Source organism: Corvus hawaiiensis, chromosome 3 (genome assembly GCF_020740725.1).
Source record: "Corvus hawaiiensis isolate bCorHaw1 chromosome 3, bCorHaw1.pri.cur, whole genome shotgun sequence".
Taxonomy (NCBI): domain Eukaryota; kingdom Metazoa; phylum Chordata; class Aves; order Passeriformes; family Corvidae; genus Corvus; species Corvus hawaiiensis.
In genome coordinates, this window is record NC_063215.1 from 98088851 (window position 1) to 98113610 (window position 24760).

At 39.4% G+C, this 24760-nt stretch overlaps 2 protein-coding genes across 2 annotated transcripts in view; one reads left to right on the top strand and one right to left on the bottom strand.

The window, feature by feature from the left end:
• Positions 1 to 18453, bottom strand: part of GPATCH2 (G-patch domain containing 2) — a 120304-nt gene extending 101851 nt beyond the window's left edge. The window contains exons 1-3 of the mRNA XM_048298600.1: positions 18244 to 18453; positions 8587 to 9300; positions 3271 to 3332 (exon numbers count right to left, since the gene is read on the bottom strand). Coding sequence (XP_048154557.1) covers positions 3271 to 3332; positions 8587 to 9300; positions 18244 to 18299 — 832 coding nt within the window. The 5' untranslated portion in view covers positions 18300 to 18453. The remainder of the gene's footprint in view (positions 1 to 3270; positions 3333 to 8586; positions 9301 to 18243) is intronic.
• Positions 18454 to 18714: 261 nt separating this feature from the next.
• Positions 18715 to 24760, top strand: part of SPATA17 (spermatogenesis associated 17) — an 88182-nt gene continuing 82136 nt past the window's right edge. The window contains exons 1-2 of the mRNA XM_048299843.1: positions 18715 to 18796; positions 22536 to 22625. Coding sequence (XP_048155800.1) covers positions 18729 to 18796; positions 22536 to 22625 — 158 coding nt within the window. The 5' untranslated portion in view covers positions 18715 to 18728. The remainder of the gene's footprint in view (positions 18797 to 22535; positions 22626 to 24760) is intronic.

The window sequence follows — 24760 nt, forward strand, 5'->3', positions numbered from 1 at the left end:
TCAAGTGCTTGATAGAATCACAGTATTTTGGTTTTCTTCCTAACTATTAAATCTTACCCCTAAAATGCCCAATTTGAAAACCTCTGAAGAAAATACAACCCATAAAAAGTCACTTGAGGTTTGTTAATAATTCAGCAGCTACCTTCTACACTGAGAATACCTTCACTAAACATTTTCCACGATCTTTAAGCCTTTGCCGACTAATTCTTTGGAATATGCCATGTTTCACAGAATAAAAACATTTGCCCCATTGGGCCTGCCAACGCTGAACCCAAATTACTTCTGCCAGAAGGAATTACCACAGCTGGGACACATCACAACAAGAGACCTGCTGGTGCCCTCTCACATGACCTAACGTAAGCATTTGGATAACTTGGAAAGGAGGGCAAATGAGGCAGAGCTCAGATGAGGACTTCATGGGAACCAAAGAAATCAAACAAAAAGAAAAAGCTGTAAGACTGGAACAGAGAAAGGAAAAGAGTACAGAAGTTTTAAAAAATGTTAGATGGCACAGCATATATTAGAAGTTGAACAGAGGATTTTCAAGTCTCAACAATTTTTTCTTACCATAGCAATTGATAAGAATTAAAATGTATCTAGCCCTACCCTAATTAAAGCTACACCTGGCTTTCTGGAATCGAATTATAAAACTTGAACCTCGTCTGAGAGTCTGTCCACAGGAGAGTATGTACTGTAACTGAATTTATTTCCATATCCTTTCTGAAAAAAACTTGGAAAATATTAAAGGTCACAGGGTCAGGCACTCCAAAGTTCATAACTAAATACTCAACTATTTAATTGACTGGCCAAATGCTCCAAGAAACTGCTGCTTTAGTCACTTCCCTGTCTAGAATGTCAGTCCCATAGGATGACTATGCTTTGGGAACTAATTAAAGAATTATAAAGACTATTTGTCTGCAATAAATGAGATGTGGTTCTTAATCTCAGAAACACATACAGAACAAATGTTGAGCAGAAGAACAGAAACCTCTTGTCCTCTGCTACCCAAACTTCTAAGTGATGGCAGGCACATCATTTAAACTGAGTATTTCACCAGGCAGCATTACTCAATCTCTGGTTCACCACTTGACTTAGCAGAAACCTGAAGTCAGAAGTGCAGAAAATTTGAACTACAAATGAGGTCAAGACACTGTTCTGAACATACATATAGATATAGATACATATATATATCCTGGAGAAGGAACACTGGTAGGACAGGAATTAGAGCCTAGCTTTATAACTAAAAAACAAAAACAACCATTTTCATCCTGTTCTCTTCCAGCTTTATCTCACCCACTTCCTTTGCTTTTATCAGATTGACTTTCTCCTTCCGTCATTCTTGTCAATTTTGTATGTGTTTCAGTTCAGCTACAAATTAACTCACAGAGATAAAATAACCTCACCTTACTTAAGGAGAGTACAAATTACTAGTATTTACTATCGGGGGGAATAAGCATTATTAGAAAATCAAGAATTTTGGTTTGGAAGTAGGATCTCTGATAGTACTTTCATGGAAAAGTCTCACAAAACCAAAGCTATAATGCAGATTTGAAAGTGTCTGAGCTCCAGATCGAAGCTAATGGTTTCTGATCATACCCACAAAACTATTAGTTCAAAGGAGAGATTGAAAAAATAATGTTTTGTCATGCCAATATCCTTTTCAGGTTTAATTATTGTCGTTCTTTTTATTTATGTTTCAGAATACTATTTCAGGTCTAATGCTTTCTGCTTGAAAATTCCAAACTGAAACAAGATTCAAAAATCAAACAGATGAAAATAAGAACTACAACGTTACAGTAAAGAACCAAGACTAAAAAAGGTAACACCACACCGGTGAAAAAATGCAGTTGGTCACTGATCTGTCCTGTTTTCTCTTCACACAAAATATATAAGAAAACCAGAAAGCAACTGAGATGTTTTCAGTCATATTATTCAAAGATTTAAATGATACAGTTCAGGATTTAAGGACAGAAATATTGATAGAAATATTACCAGAAGAGTACTGGGAAAACATATGCAATTAGGAAGTGGGATAGGTCATCTTACATATAAATATAGAGGACAAATGCATTAAAAATTCCATGTCAAAAGAGAAATTCCAATAGGGAAGTAAAACCCAATCTTTTTGTCCCAACTTAAAGACTTCATGCATTGATGCACTGAACTAAAAAGATCAATCTAAACTGTCAAAGAGAACCTAAACTCTTAAAAAAACATGAGTTAGCACAACTGTAAACAAGATACTCAGACTGGGGAGGTACAGTTTGTGTAGCACAAGTTACCATTGAACAAGTAAGGTAACACTTCTGTTTTAAGTAGGAAAAATGCTCTCCCTACTGAAGACAACCTCCCCCTAGAAAACACAGAATTAGATATTAAAGAAAAGAAAAAAACTCAAACATTCCTTTAACCTAGATTTGTGGAATGGGTCAGGATTTGTTTTATTGCACTCACTCAAGCTGCCATTGCCAAACTGTCTAAGAAAATATTTTAAGTACCATTAACTTGAAATTTCCAACAGAAAAGCAAGTCTTAAATACTTGAGAGACTATTTTTGTCTCATTTTTGTATCCTGTCAAAGACAGTGAGTTCCTACTCCATCATAGCATAATATAGGTAAATGTGTTGCAATAAAGACTAAAGCTGATAAAAACACCAATCTTTTACTTCCATCCTCAATAGTTTTATCACATAAAACCATGTGAGAATACTATGCATACTAAAGGAAAAGTTTCAATCTTCACTGCATTTCAGATTAGAGAAATTTTTTCAGAGGGGACATGTTAAACAGCTCTAATCCCAGTCTTAGACTGCAGAAAAAATAGTTTGTTTGAAATTACTTTTCAAACAAACTACTGAATGAAAAAGAACTATAAAATCCTGCCCTATTAATTTGGAGGAAAAGAAGGAAAAAAGCCACCTCAAGAATAGCATAAGAACCAGTACTACAATCAGATTCCTGTCAGAAAATTGGAGGAACTGAGGAATTAAAACTTAATATAGATGATTTTTAGGGGATGCTCAAGTTTTAAGTAACTTTATCATATTACAGAGGCTGCTTCTCAATACAGCTTTTGACTAAGTCATGCATTCAAGACACCCTCTGATAACATTAAAAAAAAAAAAATAGGAGGCAAGCTATACTTCCACTCATTAAAACAGTAATAGCAACTGAAATGCAGTAATTAACCTATGAAATAACTTGTAACGCTTACAGAATTTCAACTGATGTGGTTTGAGGGGTAGAGAAGGGAAAGATTGTTTCAATACCTTGTCTTCCCTCATCATTGGTAAACAAACCAGCATCACTGCTGCTCAGACTGCTGGATTCACTGTAATAAGAGAAAGAAAGAAACAGATCAAAAGAACAATTGATCTTTCAGTCGTAAAATTTTAAGGAGACAAGGCTGTGCTCAGATTGAACTTAAGCCCAACAGAGATCGGAGAGAAAATAGGATGATTTTTTTTAATCAAACTGCAAATATCCCAGTTCCATTAACTACAAAGCGTATTATTTTTGGCACATAAAACCATGGGAATCTAATGGTACCCTGACAGTAAGCCAGATGTGACTGCAACGAGGTGCTGACACAATTGATGCATTTTATTATCAGCTTCCATCAAATGCTCACTGCTCCGTTCTTATGCTGTGCAATTCAGCTTGATCCTGGAACACCACTGCTCAATAAAATAGGAAAAGTCTCAATCAAAAGCAGCCTAAGCCTTCCTTCAGCACATGAAATATAAGAGTCTGAAAATCGAACTACCTTTCTGAACATCATTTGCAAATATTCAGGAAAAAACACTGCTTAAAGTTTCATGACACACTACTCGGGGAGAACAAAAAAAAGTTTATAACAAAGGTAGCCAATTAAATCAAAATAAAGGTCACCCTGAAGAAAAAAAGTATGATTCCTGATCATAATATCAACAACAACAAAAAAAAAGCAAGGTACAGTTTACTTTTCTATGACTTGCAGTGGCCTTAAAGGCCTTTGTGGCCTTAAAATCAGAATGTGTATATACAACATGCACCCACATCTCTAAATTCAAAGACATGAATAGGTATTTAGCTCTTTGCTGTATGCACATTGTTACATACAATAATCCACATGTCCCTAAATAATATATCAGACTGGTCTTTTAATAACACAGATCACAGTTTGTTGACTTTCACATGAAAGGACTTTTTTGTAAACCCTTTATTTCACTTTTTATCAACAGAGTTGCTGTGTTAAGGACGTAATATTCTCACAAAAAATTTTATCACATTTTACTTACTCTGAGATGTAGAACAATTTGAAAAAAACCCTCAAACACTTCAGTCCAGCACACAAATTCAAGTGCATTTTATAAACACTACAGCTACTCTTGATGTGCCATACGAGCCACTCACAAGAACTTTAGGTCTGATAACCTTTGTACACTTATTCATATTACAATTTGCATGCTCCCCTATACTTCAAATCAACTGGTTTAAATTATTTTTATTTTTTAATAATAAATTATTTTTATTTTCTACCAAACAACTAGTATACTTAAGAAAATGATTTCCTTTTAAATTCTAATTTCTCACAAAAGTAAGGCCTGGGTTTTTAAATATATGAATATATGAATTATTGATATGAATATATGAATTATATAAAATTTGCCTAATTCCTATTTAATTTTAAGCACATATATGTTTTTAGTATCTTCCTTTGGGAGGCATCCCAACAGGATTTGAAACACAATATAGTAAGCACGGGACACAAAGCAGCGATAGGGTTTTTTAAAACATATAGATATATGTATATATAGACACAGCTCTGTGTTTGAAGATGAAGTTGTCGCTGTATCTTAGGCTTATCCAAATTCTTGATCCATAAGCAACACTTACACTATCTCTTATACATAATATAAGCAGAACAGACTTAGGCACTTGCACAGTTGCCCTAAGCAGCAGAAAAGTGACGTGCATGAAATGAGAATGGAACAATCCTTCATGAGGGAGACCAAGACTTGAACTTTCTAATGTTGCAAGTCCCAGTAATTCCCTTTTAGCAAGCATCCCATCCTCGCTTTAATTATAACATAGATGGCTTTACTGCCCTTAGAGTTCATTGTGCACAATTTTACATCATCAATTTCAAAGGAAAAAGCATCCCTTCTTCATAGATTCTCCTTGTCCATTTATTGTTTAATTGCATGTTTTAAAATAAAGTCAGGAAATCTTTTCAACCCTGATATTGCAGCCACTTTCCCTACCAAAATTTCCAATTTTGAGAATAGTCTCCTTCCCAGTTTAAATAAGATATTTCAATTGTGAAATAATTCTCACTGAAGGACTAGTCAGTACATGAAACCATAACCACTGGACGTTTTTAAAAAAATTAAAAAAAAAATAAATTAAAATTTCAAGCTAACAGTGGTGTATCCATAGCAGCCACAGCATTCACTCTCCTCAGGCCACAGTCACATAGGGCAGGGATTGCAGTCAAGATAATTGCGACATGGCAGTCATTTCACTGAATAATTTCAAACCCTCTGAAATGAATACATTAATATCTAAGTACATGAAAGCTGTTATGATGGAATTTATTTCCAGTTTTAATATAATTTTGCAGTGTATACTGCTAATTCCTTTGCTGTGTAATGAGAATTCCACTCCCAGCAAGACTTCCATGACAAAGAAAAAAGCCAGAGACTCTGTTTAGTTCTATAAAATAGTGTGTGCAAGCAAAAATTTGGAGGGAACAGCTAAGCTATCCAAAAAGCTTTCACAGCTTTATTTTTACACTTATGGAAAGAAAAAATACTTGTCATTCACACTTCCTATGACTAAGAAGCTGTCTGGTCCTTGGTTTTACACAAGAGCTTTGTGCTGTCCCCAGGAACTGACCAGCTCCCTGGCCACAGGTCACTGGCTGGTGTCTCTGAGCTTCACTGCTGCTTCTCTTTCAAAACAGGCAATTGAGATTTCATCTCTCTTTAGTCACTTCAAAAAAAACAAGCGTCAAAGCTTGTGGGAATTCAATAACACCCAGAACACCACATACTGCTGAATTTGGCTGAAAGTGGCCAACAGCTGAGCATTGAGGATAAGGACGGATAAGCTCTGATCACAAAAATCTAATTTCCAGTGCTTAAAACAATCCTCCGAGGAATTCATCTTTGGGATCATTTAGATGCTGACATTTCAAGAATTTGGAGACTTCTCCTCCTACTTCTGAATCATGCACTTAAAACCTGGTTATTGCTGTGTTTGGTGTTTGAACACACACACAGAGATAAAAGATTGCAAAAGAAGTGTCACTTAACATTTTTGATGTGCACTTCAAAAACATGCTATTTTCAAATAATGTCATGTATACACTGAAACCTTCTGACTAGTTTTAGAGCCAAGCAATTTAACTTCCATTAAAAATTATCAGCTTCGTTTTGTTTTTAAAAAAACGAACTTCTAAAAAATTTGTCCTTTTTTTAAGAATTACTGAACTATTGCACTGAATACTACTGCACACATTACTGCATACAAAACAAAAGCAACTTTGTATACTTTTCATTCTTCCTCTTCCAGTAAGTGTTGCTGAAGTGCAGGGTTATCCAAGATGCTTTGTCAGCTCTTTGTATCTTATGCAATCTCATGTTCCCTTTTAAAATCTCAGCTTTCACTTTCAGGACTTACTCTTAAGAGGAGTTTGCTGGTTCTTTCAAATTCTTCTAGCTAAATGATGTCTAATAAAGGCACTATTGCATTTAAGTAAAGTTAGATTAAAACCAGTTAAAATTATGCACATACAAAATATTCTGATACAGTATCACCTGAGAGGCTTAGATATGGCAGATTTCTAATCACACTATGAAATGCAAGTTTTTCATTTTCAAAGCTTTTTGTACTGCTGATCATTGAAAGAAATTCAGTAGAATGACAGACCATCACTCTACCATGTGCATGAGCAGAAAACCCTACAAAGATGAGAATGGTTTTAAAGACCACGTACTGGGGCCATAGACAAGCATTTGGAGTATGACTTGAGCAACTGCAGCATTTGGGGGTAACAAAACATCAAGCATTTTGAAGAGGAAGATCAACTTTTAAACAATAATGTTTCTTTTGTGAAAAGATTCAGACTGACCTGAGAGTAGCTCAATTCTGGGATTCTACAAGAGAATATTCTTACTGATCACTCTTCTCTCCATCTAAAAATCAGCTACAGAATTTTTGACTGTTACCCTTGTAGCATAACAAAGTCTTTTAGAAATAAAAAATGCTACAAGACTATGGAGATATGAAAATTTATGCAATGGTTCCTAGTTTGCAGGAGATTTTCAAACATCTCTCTTTAGGTCTCAACTTGAAGGAGCAGACTCCAAGTATCATCAGAGAAGAGAGAAGTTTTCTAAAGGCTTCCTGACAGCACAGACTCCTAACCTGCATGTCAAAGGGAGGTGTCCAAAGTTACACTGGCTGCCCTGAAGGATGAGTTCTGCTCTAGCAATTAAGATGTAAGGAAAAATGTTTAAGGCTTGGAATTTATTCAGCTCTTTCAGCTGTTTTTTGTTCACAGGTAAGGGACAGAGCTGGTATGAAACAAAAAGACTTGGGACTTTTCTGACTGTAACTGGAGTTAGTCACTTAGCAACACTGCTGTTGTTACAGTAACCAATCTAAAATGCTCTGGTCAAAATCACTCTCTGCATCTCAATTCTACCTGCCCAGTAAGGAAAAGGCTTAACAGTTTATAGATAACATGCCTGCAAAAATCCAGGGACACTAGTGTCATCAAGGAACTGATCAAAATTATATCTTTTAACATGTCTGTCTTGCTGACACCTCTGCATTCCGAACCTGGCATGTGGAATAAACAGAACCAGGCTTACCAGGCCCTGCAGTTAACATCCCCTGTGTATGGTGGAAAAATGACTTACACCTTACTGTGTTGTCAAAATAGTACTTTGGAAACCATTACCACTGTACTATGACTGCTGTCTGGAATGGATGGATGAGGTGTACTGCCAAAGGGTCATCATTCCTCCATTTTTCTAATGGTAAGCTCAGGTGTTTCTGAACTGTAAATTGGTTTTTGCATTTCGTAAATGATGTATATCCTTGGCAACCTGCAGACTTTTTATGCCGATGACACATCAGAACATATTGTCTAAATCGTGACTCTAAACACTGACAACCTTTCTGATGAATAGAGATAACAATCAAAGCACCAATGTCTAGAAATTGAAAAAACACTAAATTCTTGTCTAATAACGGTTACCAGTTGAAATATCCAGAAAAACCTGTGTTATTCATATGCATATTTTGTTATTTTAATCTTGAAACAATTAGAACATATTATTTCACGAAACTGTTTTCTTGGTTATTCCTCTGCTACATCACTCTCTATTTTATGCTGAATTCCTTAACCTGAGCAACTAATATATAAAAAATAGTAGATGTAAAAAAATTAAGTTATTAAAACAGATACTATTGATGCTAGAATTTTAACTCTGGAATTAACAAAAAATCCAAAGATTCCCAATACAAGCAACAGTAATAAAAGCAAACAAATATTATCCAAAGTTTCTGTAAAAAGGAAAAGAAAGAATAACCTGTCACTCATGTTCTCATCTGAGCCTTTTTGCTCCTCATATTCCATTTTGTCCTTATTTGCTTGATTCACTTCTTCGTTTTCTATAACCACTCCTTCATCCAAGATTTCTGGTCCCTGTCGAGCTGCAGATACTTTTCTTTTTTTCACTTTGCTCTTGGAAAACTCTTGGTGTTGGTAAGATCTATTGTTATTGTCCATTTCTTGATCTCTGCTGTTATCCTGCTGTTGAGTTATTGTCAGTGCATTAGAGACTTCTGATGGCAGATCTATTGCCATGCGTTTTACCTTTCTTCTCCTGCGCAAAGTTCTGTTCCCCAAACTGTCCACAGCCAAATCTGGTTCGTGCCACAGAGGTCTTTTGCCTCTAATGTTATTTAAGTTTGAGGAAGGCCTACGTTTAGCAACCAACAGCTGGTCATCAGAATCACTGTGGTCTTTCTTAGTAGCATGATTCTCCCTGTAGTCTTTGTTTGATTCCTCTAAACTGGAATCAGAACCTTCACTTAGGCAGTGACCAGTCTCCCAGGGATGATGAGTGGTAAAGGAACGCCTTTTCCGTCCCCTCCTCTTCCTTGCCTGTCTCTTTAGAAGACAAGACACACTTCGAGAATGATCTCCAGTATCAGCAAAACCTCCTCTGGCTTGCTCTGAACTTTCTTCCAGTGCCGAGACCAGATCATGAACCAGCTCCTCCATAGTCCTACTGAAATGCCTATAGATTTCAAAGGGAAAAAAACCACACAAGAAAACAACAAATGAATTGAAAGTGTTAAGCACAAATTACAACAACTTTATTTGGCAAAATCATTTTAGTCACTTTAGGCAAGGTAGAATAATCTTTATAGGACAGACACTGACTATTTCTGCCAAGACACAAAACTTTGCTAACCAGTCCTATGCAATTTGCAACTCATCAACATAAGTTCCTTTTAAAAGGTATCTTCCCAAACCTCTGTCTTGGAAAGAAGAGGCAGGTGGGGGGTTTCCCCATTTGTTTCTGGCTTCACTGTTATTGTTAGGTTTTAATTAATCTCATCACATTTATATGACTGTCAGGGATTCCACATTAAGGAGTCCTGCTTAAGACTTTCATTATGATAAAATAATTTTAAAGATAATTATCTCTTGATGCTGCCTAAATGCCAAAATGAAGTTAAGACAGCAATCCTTGGATTATATGACTTTTTTCCTAGTAGCAACTAATTCTGTCTTTCCAAATGGCTGATATTTGTTTGATGTTTAAAAAATATCGATTCAGTGAAGTTATATTAAGTTGAGAGAATACCCAGCTTCTAGAGTATTAAATGCAAAGTTTCCTACCACATGTAGGCACTTGCATCCATAGAATCCCATGCTTGCATAAGGAAAAAAATCCCTAAACACAGTGTCAGATTAAGGAACTCACCCTTTTAAATGTTTTGCTCCTTCCTCTTCAAATTTCACTAGCATTTAGCATGTCTTTAACTCAATATGCTTCACTAAGTTCACCCATGCATTACGTGAATGTAACTACAAAAACATTAAATGATTGCTGCTGAACTCTAATCCTTCTCTGAAGGCTGTGAACCTTCTCTATAAACACAGCAATCAGACTCTGACATCAAAACATCAGAGGACCCCTTTCCTTGAGGTAGAGCAAAGAATAATTTTCATGCTTGCTACTACATCACACTAACTGATATATATGGAAGACATTGTACATTCAGCAAATTATGTAGAGGACATTTAAAAGCAAGACTCTTCACTTTGTTTTACAATATAAATGGCTGGAGGAAGCCATGGTAACAAGTTTTCTACACATACTCAGTGGTGCTGTAGATGTGGAGGAAACCTAGACAGATCACAGACAGCTTCTCAGCTGCCACTTAACACAAACTCCAACATCAAAGGTACTTAATGGTGATGGCTGAATGGGCAGTCTTAAATATTAATGGAGGAACTGAAGAACATGTTTAAGAAGAAATCCAAGCTGCTCATGAAATATCTTACCTAAAGAAGTTACATATATTCTCTTTTTAAACCATTTTCAGAAATACTTACTTTAAGCATTTCAATTGCAAGAACAATAAAAGCACAGAAAGTGGTACAAACAGAAGCTTATTTTGAATTCTTGAAACTGCTGCGTCACTTGCATCATTTCTCATACCTCTTTTTCTGTCCTGATGCAACCTCTAGTCATACTACTCCCTCAGTGATGTCTTTGGCTCTTAGTACAGCGGAATTATATCGTCTTGTAAATGGTGACACAGCTCTGAAGAGTGCTATACTTTCTCTGTAATCCTTTTGGTTCACAAGATGCTTAAATAGATACATTAGGCCATGTTTCTCCACAGCTATAGATGCAGTGAGCAGGACACTTGCCCCTTTAGCCTTCCTGTTAAACCCCCATGAGGACAGGTATCCCCAGAGGTGCATGCATCCGAAATGAGGCGCCCTTGAGATTTAAGGGGCTTTTCTGCACTAGTTTAACAGAAGCCGTAATACTTGAACACAATAACTGCAGCACATTTGGGTTAATTTGAGACATCAATTCCCCCAAAAGCCTGCCCAGCCCTTCCTGCCACAGACTTTTGCATCTATGGCAAACTGATAGAAGTGGAAGTGCAACAAAACATGAACTTGTAGGCTTAAGCCCAGATTTAGCTCTCCAAATGAACAGATTTCTGCTAACCTGCCAGAATATGAACTAGCTTATATAAATCTCTTGCAGCCCACTCTCTTAGTAACCCTGCAACACAAAGCAAAAGGGAAAGAGAAGACAGGGACACTAAAGCCTTGCACCATAGTTTATGATAAATTCCTTCAATTCAGTATCCCTAATCTGTATGAGTAACTTTATCACTAAAATCAATGGAGCTCCTAGAGTGGACATACCAATTTACTCCGGATAATGGCACAAGTACGGTGGTAAAGTTGCCTTAATTCCACAAAATACTTCAAGATCAAACAAAATATATCCAGCTCTAATTTTTATACCTGAATGAAACTTGCCCTGAATTCCTCCTAAAATACTGCAATACAGATGGTGCCAGATCAAAAGATGAAACTCAAGAAAGGTGAACACCCTCAAGTGTTTTGGAAGTAAAGGGATAACAAGATTCTTAAAAGACTCTGAGCAGCAAAGGGACTTAATTTCCAGCAGATTATGACTTTGAATATTATGAACTCCTGCAATTAATCTTTTCTACTGAATATCAAGTCTTTTCATTGCAACTCCTGAACTAAGATTTGTACAGGGCAGTGACCTTATTTGCCCTAAAAATTGCAGCCATGGTCCAATGTATAATACAACTGTATTATAACTCCATCACCTCCTCTGCAGATCAGACAAATTATTATTTTAATTATTTCAACATGTTTCCTTAGGATGATTATGAGAATTACTTATCAGTGTGGGACAGTGCAAGCTCCTTTGCAATATACTGAGAAGGCAAACACAAACCACTTCAGCTTTCTATTCACACTGCACTTTCAACATGCCAGTGGTCCAGATTAAAACTTGTTCTCCTGAAAACCCAAAAAATCTCTTTTGCTTAATTTTATTGGTGCTCTCATTTCTCCTGCTAAAATTTAAGAAAAAAAAGCCAAAGGCAGCAGCAGTCAGCTAGATTTCAGATTAACTGTTCTAGCTCCAAAATTCGGGACCGTACTTCTATTATAGCATTATTTATCAGACAAACTCAGTTTTGAAACTTTCTCTATTGTTCGCAACCAGCTGTCAAACTTGTATTCCAAACCTATGAAGCAATTTTAATCAGCGCTGCAGATGCTACTATAACAAAAATATTTGCATTTGAAACAAGTTGAAAAATAACTACAAGAAGTATTAAGGACATTGCCAGTGAGTATCAGCGGTGTTCAGTAAGATAAGAAATTTCAAAGGTTGTAACAATGAATGGAGAACAACATACTGAGGTACATAAAATATTAAGATGAGCCACAGTTTAGCACGACTCACATAAGGCTATAAAAATACTGTTACAGCAACAGCCCACAGCCAGCAATAAACTGTAATGTCCTCACTAGGAGAGGATCCTACTTTACTACAAGAAAATGTAGTTTGCCTACAGTGACCTTTACATTTATCTGAAGCAATTTGAATGTAGTTCACCAAAGGCTGACTCATTTCCTCTCTAACCCTTACCAGAACAGACCATGTAAGTCCTGTTTGCAGGAAGCAGCATAACTGCTTTCACCTGCTCCAAAACATATCACACAGCTTCTGTTCAGTATCTATACTGAAATTGAAGATCCTAATGGAAATAATGGGCACTCACTTATTCACTTAAGTGAAAGTGAAATTAAGTATCATTTGTGTTCACCTCTCACCTAAAACACTTAACAATGTAGAGCTCTGACTGCTCACAAAATATTTAACAAACACACCCCAATGGGAAAGTTAATTTAGTTGCACAGCTCTTATGGAGAGGCATTATCTCTTGCCAAACCAACAGCTGCATTTACGTTTACTTTCTAGTTCTATGCCTTTTCCTGTTAAATAGGACTGGGGTTTCTTGCAGCTAATTTATGCGGCATCTGTGCCTCATCAGTTCTGAAAAGAACCATGAGTTTTGCTTCTTTCACCCACCTTGATCACAAGCTAAAAGCACAAGAAAAATCAAATAGTTCCTTCAACATTGAGATTATAAAACCTGACTTCCTATAATCTTTTCCCATATGGATTCTCTGATGTCTTGTAACACAGCTGTACTCACAGTTTACCTTTATCTTCAGACAGGTACTAATTTGAATCCCATTTCTCCACCTCAGAAGTTATTTTCACAAAGCTTTAGAAACACTAGTTTTGAGATCTCTGCTTTATTAATGAATGCGACTGAAATTTGGATTGAAAAGGTACAAGTATTTGGGAGAGAGCAGTATATGATAAATCTCCCTGCCTTGCTTGAAGAATTCACGGATTCAAAAAAAGAGAGCTATCATGGTTCTTGGGACACACAAATGGGGAAGCAAAACAAAGCAACACAATTAAGTTACAACTATCAAAAAGCTAGCAAGAGATGATGTAGATTAGGAATCACTGATAAACCTGTTACATAGAAGCTCATATTTCCCTTCTCCCAGGTAACAAGACAAGAAGAAATGGCCTCAAGCTGTACCAGGGGAGGTTTAGATTAGATATTAGGAAAAATTTCTTCACTGAAAGAATTCCACCAAACTGCCCAGGGAAGTGGTGGAAGCACTGGTGAAAGTGTTCAAAAAAACTGTGTGGATGCAGCACCTGGGGACATGGTGTCAGACTCTGCCTCAGAGGTCTTTCCAAACTGAATGATTCTATGATCAGAAACTGAAGTTGTGCCTAGACTATTTAAACTCCCCTGTCATTAAAAAGCCATCACTAAGAGATGGACAAAGCATCCAGTTCCACACTTATTTATGTCCTTAGTCACTACCTACTAGACAACCAGGTATGCAAAGCTACACCACAAGCCACCCCTTCCATCCCATATCAACCACCACTGCAGGGCATAACAGCGACCTACCAATAAAGCTCCATACTTTCCAACTTCTGAGGGTCCTCATTCCTGTAAAGACTAAGAGCCAACACATTGGCAATGCATTCAAAGTAAATCTGACCTGCAGACGAAAGAAACTTAACGCAAATGTAATTTTCATACTATAAAATTTTAAAATGTTGACAGTATCAGAAGGGACAGTTACAGAAATTAAATGGTTTTTACTTTCATATGAGATAGGATGGACAGTTATAAAAGATGAGGACTCTTGAGACAAACCAGGATACTATGCTGGAGCACATCTATATACAAAAAGAGAAAACCAACCCCCAGATCCCAGGCTATTTTTCGTCTTCAAGGTATGCCAACTCCCTTTTTTTGTAATCTGTTACATATGTAAACAAAATAATAAAAGTATAGGAGAATTCTGAAAAAAAAAAGAAAATTTATGGAAGTGACTGGTCCTCAACTAAAGCGTAGCAGGTTACTATGCTTGCTGGAAATGTCTACAAACATTTTCTGTATCAAATATGAAGCTCCTATATATTTGAATGCATACATTTACTATCAACATTTTACTCCTCCAATCACACATTATACATTAATTCTTGGAAACAACTCTGTATTTGAGAAACTTCTTTAGACAACTTCTGGAGTTTCCTTCACTTGTGCACCAGCACAGGCTCGGGCTGGACGTGCACAAAAGCAGCTCTGCAGAGAGGGACCTGGGGGTCCTGGTGGTCAACAAGCTGTCCCTGAGTCAGCAGTGGCTTTGTGACCAGGAAGTCCAAAGGTATCCTGGGGTGCATTAGGAAGAGCATTGCCAGCAGGTCAAGGGAGGTGATCCTGACCCACCACCCAACCCTAGTAAGGCCTGGAATGCTGTGTTCAGCTCTGGGCTCCTCACCATAAGACAGACATGGAGAGGGTCCAGTGGAGGGCTATGAAGCTGATTAAGGGACTGGAGCTTCTCCCTTCTGAGAAAAGGCTGAGGGAGCTGGGCCTGTTCAGCCTCGAGAAGAGATGACTGAGAGGGGACCTCATCAGTGTCTGTCAGTATCCAAAGTGAGGGTGCCAAGAGGATGGAGCCAGTCTTGTCATGGTTCCAAGCAATAGGACAGGAGACACCGGGCAGAAACTGATACACAGGAAGTTCCACCTGAATATGAGTGAGAGGACAGGTAATGTCTTTACAAGCAATTTGATGGGTGAAGGTATGGGTGTTAATGTCTGCTAACTTTGGGCAGCAGGTTTGTTGCAGAGCCCACTCAGCTGGGCTCCTGAAACAGACAAGGGTCTGCACAAGCCTGAACTACTGAACTTTGGGGTAAAAGGGAGGAATACCTGGTAGGCGGTTCAGGAAGGCTGTACCTTCCCTGTACCTCAGCCAATGGGGAAGGGAAGAGGGCAACATGCGGCCGGGAGCTTAGGATAAAAGGAGGCTCTGCCCTCCAAAACCTCGAGAGAGAAAACCCCGCAGGGGTGTGCCCCAGTGGGCTCTCTCCCTTTATTCGAATAAAGGTGCAGGACTCAGAGCTCTGTCTCCTTTTTGAACACAAACCCCTGGCATTTGTGGATTTTCCTGACATGACGAAGAACTTCCTGACTGTGCAGGTGACCAAGCACTGGAACAGGTTGTCCAGAGAGGTTGTGGAGTGTCCTTCACTGGGGATATTCAAGAATCATCTGGATGCAATACTGTACCATGCACTTGGGGATGACCCAGCTTGAGCAGGGAGGTTGGACCACAAGACCCAATGTGGCTCCTTTCAGCCTGACCGTTTCAGTAATTCTGTCCTATACAATAAAAAGTATTTCAGGAATGATGTAATTTTATCACACCTATTATACTGCTGACCCCTCTAAAAATTAGGGCCAGGCTAACTTGCAGTAAGTACATCTGACTTTTCTAAAACTCCTGCTTATCTAAGAAGGCACAACAATAAATACTATCAGTCTACTCATATTTAACAGTGAAAAAGTGTTCATTACAGAGCAATGGCATACAGTCAGAAAGATGCTGACATGAACTATGTTTAACAAGGCTCTAACACAAATGAATTGGTCAGCCAGAAATGAGATTTGGAGCAATTTATCATGAGAGGGAGCAATTCTTGCAATCCCATTGCTGCCATTTACTGATATGCTTGCCCTTTTCAGAAGTATGACTTTGTTAATTAATTGTCAAGGTGCAGAATCACATGAGCTGTCAAATCGTGGTAATACGCTAAAGCACCACAGTCATTATCAAAAGAATCAAGAGTGTCCAGCAAGTATCCAAACTGCAAACTATTCTTATATTGCCACATGAATTCACAATTTAAATGAAAAACATTCTGCTTTGGAGGTGCTTTACCACCCAAAGTGAAAAATTTTACTCTGAACTTATTCACCTCTTTAGGATCTTAATGTTTTTAGAAAGCACAAGTTCTTAATTTTCTGCATCAAGTACTAGACACTGTAAAAAATATTTTCCTGCATCTCACTCCAGTGGGCATCCTTTAACAGACAGCTTCTGAAATAACTTATGTAGAAGAATAAGAGAGCAGCTCTGAGGAGTGGTCAGATTTGTAATGGAAAACATCTCGATATTTTCCTCTGTATTGAATTCCTCTGAGCAATGTACTTGCATAAGCAAAATCATTACTGTCTGATGACAATTACAGAATAGTATGCCTACACCTCATGCTGCTGAAGCCTACTCTAAAAGCCCCTGGAACTAAATTACTTTATGTGGACACAAAATAGTGAAATTTAAAGACAAATGACAGGTCAAAGAAATAGTGAAGACTTTCACAGAATACAGATACATGTTTTGAATGTCTTAGACAATGTTTCTATTGTATACAGCATTAGTACTCAAATAAAAATACTTGTGCCACTGGAGTATACCTCATTCTCTGAAACATTCTGAATTACACCAACAGAAGTTAAGTTATATTTACACCAGGCAAATTTGGATGCCTAGCAACACTAGAAAACTTGTTCTAGCAAATAATTATCAGCTGGGCAAATAAAATCTCTCTTTGAAAGTTTTCTCATTTAGAAAAATGTAGAGAAAAAATACCCACAGAGAAAAAAAAAAAAAAAAGGTGGTATCAGAAAAAGTGGAGGAGAAAAGGAGTTTTCTCTGTAAGAAAATGAAGTGCTAAATATTTTTGTTCCTTTTCCTCCCCATCCCCAGAAAAGAAACAAAGAAAAAGATGAAAGGAAATATATTTCAGATCTGGGAAATCTACCAGCAGGTATCTGTATATGTAACATAGCTTCTAAAAGATGTTTATCAACATTTGAAAAAAACCCCACAAACAAAACTCCATCACAATCCTCCCTGCTTCCATTAATAAGTGAAACGAGTGAGAAGCTACACACACCAGTTGATACCAAACATATCACAAGATACTAAACATTTCAGGAAGAAAATGAAAGGCTTCCCAGCTGGTTGCTTGGAACATCTTGTTTCCATCAAGTCTTTCCACTACCAATCTTTATATCTCCAAGGCCTATGAACAAAAATGACCTTTTCTATTCTGTTACTCAGCTTTCCCTCCTTAGAGTGCTACAATAAAGACAATATAGCCTTTGGGGTCACTATGCTCGCATATGGAATTACATGAAACAGTAAATCTGTGAACTTTTTTGCAGAACTACCCACACTCTCCCTGCTCGATGGCTACAGCAGCACTTGTTGATTCTTGGTTTGCAATAGAAAAGCTTTAGTGCAGGAAACACACCGCACTGGATGCTCACCTGCGCACACTGCAAGGGCTTTAGGCCTTAGAGAGCCTACCACTACTAGAAAAACCCAAACACACAGGAAAACCTAACTAAGCTTGGGACAAAAGTTTTGATTTATCTTTTGTCTGCTGTCCTTTTTTCCACAAGGCGTGAAAGTTTCTTCCTCCAGCCCACTGCTCGCTTATAGACGCTTATAGACGCGTCCAGCCGCTGAGACACGACAGTGGCACTTCTCAGACCTCCAGCCCCTCGTTCCCCGGGGGCCCGGGGCGGGCACCATCATCCTCCCCCCAGCCTAAGGGGCAGCAGCGGGGAGGCCAGGCCGGAGCGGGGCCACCACTCGCCCCCCACGCGGCGCGGAGACGATGTTCGGATCCCCTCCCACGGACAGCGGCCCCGCGCTCGGCCAGGGGCGGCGGACACGTGTGTCCCCCCGGGCTTACCAGCTCTTCCTCGCCGCCTGAGCTCGGGTCGGGGTAGGTTCAGCGACCCGGAACATGAACCCGGCGCCTCCCCCGGCCGCTCCCCGAGGAGGCTGGCGCCGCTTCGCAGAGACTGGGCGAGGGGAGGAGGGCAGGGGCCGGGGGCGGGAGGGCTCGGGCCGGGCGGGGAGGGCGCGGGCGGCCGGCTCTGCTCCTCAGTCCCCCATGATGAGAGCCCGGAAGCAGCCACGGCACCGGAGGAAGCCGGACGCGACCACCTCGCCTCTTCTCCTTCCTCTCCCGGCCGCTGCCCAGGGACGCCGCATCCCCTGCAGCACCCCCGCCTCGGGTTCGGTACAGCTCCGCGGAGCTCCCGCTGCCCCCGGAGCGCTCTCCGTGCCTGGCTCCGGGGCCGCCGGTAGCAGCGACACCCCCGCGCCCCAGCGCAGTGGGACGGCCCCGTTGCCATGGCGTCAGCGTCGTGAGGGCGGGAGGAGGGAGGGAGCATGGCCGTCCTGGCCCGGCTTCAAGAGCGGCTGGCGGGTCTCCGGGAGGAGTATTTCCTTATGAAGAGGTACTTGGGCTGTGTTGGTGGTGGGGCGGGATATACTGCCTTATGCTGGGCTGGGGGGGATCCCCGCTCTCCCACGGCAACGAGATGGCGGCAGCTCCCCTGAAAACTGTGTCCAGTTCAGGGCTCCTCAGTATAAGAGAGACATGGAGCTCCTGGAGAAAGACCAGTGGAAGACTATGAAGATGATTAAGGAACTAGAGCATCCCTCTTACGAGGAAAGGCTGAGGGAGCTGGGCCTGTTCAGCCTCGAAAAGAGACGAGTGAAAGAGAACCTCATCAGTGTCTCTAAGAATCTGAAGGGAAGGTATGACGAGGATGAACCAGGCTCTTCTCGGTGGTTTCAAGCAATAGGACAAGTGGCAATGGGTAGAAACTGGATGCACTGCAAGTTGCATCTGAATATGAGTAAGAAGAGCACTAGAACAGGTTGCCCAGAGAGACGGTGAAGTGTCCCTCACTGGAGATATTTAAGAACCGTCTGGACACAGTCCTGTGCCCTGTGCTCTGGGTGACCCTGCTTGAGCAGGGAGGTTGGACCAGATGACCCACCGTGTTGTCCCTTCCAGCCTGACCCGTTCTATGATTACGTGATTCTGTGAAACTGTTTCGCTTTAAAATCCCTCCCGAGAGCACCAACCCATCGCCTTGTTCCCAAACATTGCCAGAGCGACCTGAGGAGACCCGGTGGCCACAGCGCAGCGTCTTTAAGGGGCCCGTTTATACACTGAAAATACTGAATGTCCCGCTCTTCCCCCGCCGCCCTGCCAATTGTGAGGAAAAAAGCGCCTCTGGCAATTCCTGAAACGCGCCGAGCCTCGCAGGTTCCGCCCTCTCCCGCCTCGGGAGCCGCCCTCCTTCCCCTGGTCCCGCCTCAGGAGCCTCCCACCTCTGTCCCGCCCTAGCGGTGCTGTTTTTCCCTGGTGATCTCTCATGGGCGCTGCGGGTTCCGGCGCGCCAGCCCTGAGTCCCTGCGCTCGTGGCTCAGATCCATGACTGTGCCTGGACGTTTGTCCTCTTGCAAGGACAAAGGGTTTTTTTTGTTTGTTATTTGTTTTTTTGTTTGTTTTCGTTTTAAAGTTAATTGAAAGAGATCACATCAGATCTGTTACCCTTGTCCTCACCAACTGGGACAGTTAGTGCTTCCGAGTTTTCTGACTCCTAAAATGGTGGTGGCCAACTTTTCCCAGACCAGGTTTTAGGAGATGAAATGTTTTAAGACTTAAGTATTCCAGAGGTTTGTCCTATAAATCCTTTCGTTCACCTGCATTGTTGCTATATGTGTAATGCAAAAGCTCAAACAGAAAAAAACCCCAAACATGTTTAGCATAGTTGTAATTTTTTTCTTCACTAATTAATGAATCATTTATTTTTGAATCTAATTACAACATCATTAGCATGAATAACAAAGCTCCTGAACATTGCTAAAAGTTACAGAGATCAAGTCCTGCCTGCATGTAAAGTGTTGTGTTTTTCGGTTCTTCCCCTGAACTTTCACTCATACTCTTGTGGCTGTACACACAGCAGTTCACTAAACAAACATCAGTGGCAGGAGACTATGCTTGGATTTCACGTATTTCAGGTTAGAAAGAGCAGTCCGAGCCAGACTTGGAAATCCATTGGAGGGCAGCATGCTTGATGTATGGGGATTTGGTTTTTTGGCGGAGCTCTCAAAAACCGAATTGTTTCCCTTTTAAGAATGGGCTGTGATCTGTCAGTTTCAGAAAATTCAGATTTGCAGCTGAGAATGCAAATGAGAGGATTCAAAGAGTCCAGCTCAGCAACAATGTTGCTGTTTTTGTATGTAATGTTTTTGTGTGTAATGTTTTTCTGATCTTAGTAACATTCCTGTTGTGCTTGATGCAGAACTCTTGTTTATGTGAGAGGTATGAGGTATCCTAAACTGGCTTTTTAGGGAAGGCACCTTTCTAGGGAAGAACTTGCCCGATGATGCCACAATGCAAAAATACCATAAGCCTACATTTTGAGAAATACCTCAGCATAACGATTAGAATATACAAGATCCATTAGTTCATTCTCTTAAGTGTTACACAATTTTATCATTCTACTTGTTCAAGAACCTACTTTTATTTACTGTAGCATCTGTATGTCAGGTGCCTGAGTAGGCCTTTTTAACTTTCAGTACAGCCTTTGAGAAGTATCTGTGACTCTCAAGAGCTTGATTCAAGCAGTATGACAACTGTGCAATCTGATAAAAAGGGCAGATATCTGCTTGAGAAATTTGCCCCTCAAAACGCTTCTGCTGGCAAGGGCAGCTGGAAGTGTTTGCAGAACTGTCCTGTGAGAAAAACCAGTCTGTTGTTGGTCTGCTTCAATAAACTTTACAAGGACTTCTATCCCATCCTGGCCAGGCAAGACTGAATGCCAACTATAAAAAACCTAACAGGGAGTATAAGAGAGGAGAAGGCTTCTGCTCTTCCAGAAGATTCTTGTCGTTGCCAGGTGGGTAGGACTGGGTTTGGAGCTGCCACCTCTGACACAGCCAGTACCACATCCCCTTCATTTCCAGGCTGTAATTGTGGCTGCCTGTCCAGGGCCATATCGCTCCTACCCTTTTGATCAAAATAATTTTCGTCAAAGTAAAAGCATTGGAAGGTGTCTGCTTCCTGTGAAGACTGGGAACCTGCACAGGAAAGGAGCAGGAAAACTCTAGCCAGTTTTGAAAACTATTCATTTTGTGGTTTTTGGTAGAAAAGCCTGTTTCCCAGAGCTTCCAGGTACTGAGAATGACTGATGCTCATCAGATGACAGTGAAATTTGTGTCTATTTAATGTGATTTGAGAGCACATGCTGCACCAGATGATATAAAATGAGTGGCGCTAATGTTTCTTGATCTCTTGTAGTAAATCTGCAATTCATTTAATTTTCAGAAATATAATGAGGATAATCCTAATTTATCAGATAAAAAATAAGCTTGTTGGTATTTACTGAAGCAATTAATGTTGACACGAAACTTTGTTAGGAGAGCTAACTAATATCAGATAATTAAGAAAACTAACTAATAGTAACCTAGTTGTTATTTTTTGTCAGGTGTAACAAATTAAAGAATTTGGTGAGTATGTTCTTAATAAAAATGGGAAAGAATAAAAATCCATGAAAATTAAAATTTAATTTTAAGTTCAAAGATTTGACTGTAACTGACATTTTGAAACAAACAAAAAATGAATAAGTGCTAGAGGTGATCTCACAGCTGAGTTCTACCCCTCAGCATTAAAACGCATAATAGTTATGATTTCTTCCTGAAGTCCCTGAAAAGTCTCCTCCAGACTAATAATTTCTTTAATCTCTTTTAGATTAATGATTTTCCTAACATGACTTTTAGCTTTGTCACAAACACTGTAGCTACACAGTTTTATACAGTTACATGATTTTTGTTGTAACTCAGGCCTAATTATCATTAAAGCACTATCCACATATTTCACCTACAATGGAAGAAGTCCATGTGACATGCTGACATGTATCTAGGTATTGTGTGGGAATAAGAAATACCCACTCCCAAAACTTACATCCTCTACGAGCTGCAATATTCGTTCTTACCTTCATACCATGCAACTGAGGTAAATTATATTTTTCTGCACTACCACTGAATTATGCAGAATTAAAAATGAAAAACCTGGTGAACAGGATCCCAAGCTGCAACAATAAAACATATTTAGAATAATATTTTTGCTTTGGTTCTACATTACCATGCTGAGAAGTATTACTGCTTTTATATTTTCAGAGCTATAGATGAAAACAAAGTAATGAAGTACAAAGCTGCTGTCAAGATCCAGCGCTGGTTTCGAGCATGCGTAGTCCGAGCCTATCTGAGGTGGTATATTAAGCCTATCTTAATCCATGTTTCAGCATTGAATTTTTCTTCAAAGTTTCTCATGGTATTACTTGATTTTAATAAAATGGGAGCATTTTGAAAAAAAAAGGCAATAACTGCTATCCAGTTTTTCGACAGAATGAAATATATGCTGTGGCACTGTAAGAAATAATTTTTGACTTTCAGAACTGTCTACAATTAAAAAGGCATGATGCCAGAAAGCATGGAAATTATCTTCAGAATAGATACACAGTATTGTTTAAGAAATTTTGTTATGACTGGAAGAAAAAAGAAACAACTGTGTGTCCCTTGGATATGCTGTTTCAGAGACTTTTCATATAGAATCATAAAATACCCTCAGTTGGAAGGGCCCACAAGGATCTCCAAAGTCCAGCTCCTGGCCCTGAACTGGACCATCCCCAAGAGTCGCATCATGTGCCTGAGAGCATTGTCCAAACACTTCTTGAACTCTGTCAGGCTTGGGCTATGACCACGGTCCTGGGGAGCCCGTTCCACTGCCCAACCACCCTCTGGGTGAAAAACTTTTTCTAATATCCAATGTAAATCTTCCCAACACAGCTTCAGGCCACTCCCACTGGTCCTGTCACTGGTCACCAGAGAGAAGAGATCAGTGCCTGCCTCTCTGCTTCCACTCGTGAGGAAGTTGTAGACTACAGTGGAGTCTCTCCTCAGTATCCTTCAGGCTGAACAGACCAAGTGACCTCATACAGCTTCCCCTCAAGGCCCTTCACCATCTTTGTTCTGGGAAATGCTGTATCAGCACTGGACTCGATCTTGGAGGTTTTTCCAACCTTAGTGATTCTATGATTTTATAACATGGATGTGAATTTCTTGGAAACTATGGTTGATCCATTCTCTCAAAAAGCCCTCTTCCAGTTTTTATGATCATAAGCCCAACTGGCCAAACTCATGTGCTCAAACTTTTGTATCTTCATAAAACTTAGGGCCATTGAGGGAGAGGGATTGTTATATCTTCTAGTTTGACCTGTTGCCTCTTGCAAGTAATTGTACATCATCCAGACCTACTGTATCAAACCTAAGGAATTATTATCTTAAATGAAATTATCTGCCTAATGGCCAATATTTCGCTCATAGAAAGATAGGCTGCAGTCATTATGGGCACTTAAGGGAAATGTACTTAAGTTGCACCAGAGGAGGTTCAGATGAGATATTAGAAAAAACAATTTCAATGAAAGAGTGATTAGGCATTGGAGTGATTTGCCCAGGGAGATGGTAGTGTCACCATCTCCAGAAGAGTTCAAGAGGTCTAAATGTGACACTTAGGAGTATGATTTAGGGTTGATTATTGTTCTGCTAGATCATCTTGAAGGTTTCTTCCAACCTTGATGATTCTGTAATTCTGTGGTTCTCTCTGGCTTACAGGCTCAATGTAGCCAATTCTCAATGTTCTGAGCTACCCAAAGACTTCCTTCACTGAGTGGAGTGCAAGGCTTATAAGTTTGGTGTTCATAGTTTGGTGGTATAAATGATCTCTTATACAGCTTTGTCTAGTCAGTCCCAAAGTAATAATTGTATTATTTGCTGCAAAAATGGTGTGAGACATCAATTATGAAATTTTCAGTAGCAACATGTATATATACGTATATATATATACACATATATGAAATAAGAACAAAGTAAATATTTGCAATTAAGCTAGATGTAATTTTGTAAAAGCAAAAGGATGTCTAAAAGCAAATATAGTATCTAAAGATTCAAATATCAGTGGGTTGTGTCAAATAGTTAAAAATGGTACAGCTGTGAAAATGTTGCATGCAACATAAAAAAATCTGAACTGGTCAGATTTGTTGATTAAAAACATGAAAATAAAACAACCTATTATGCAAATTAAATTTGTAAGGCTTTTTCATTAAACTTTTCTAAAAGTACGCAAGTAAGTTTGCAGTAACCCATGTTTTCCAAAAAATAAAGTATGTGTGTATGAATAAATATATGTATATAATGGTCTATTAGCGTGCACATGTATATGTGTACATGTATATATATATCTATATATGCAGTATATTTGTAGTGGTCATCTGTATGATGGATAATACACTGAATGTTATTTTTATTATTATGAAAAGTTAATTTGTCTGAAGTCTGAAAAAATC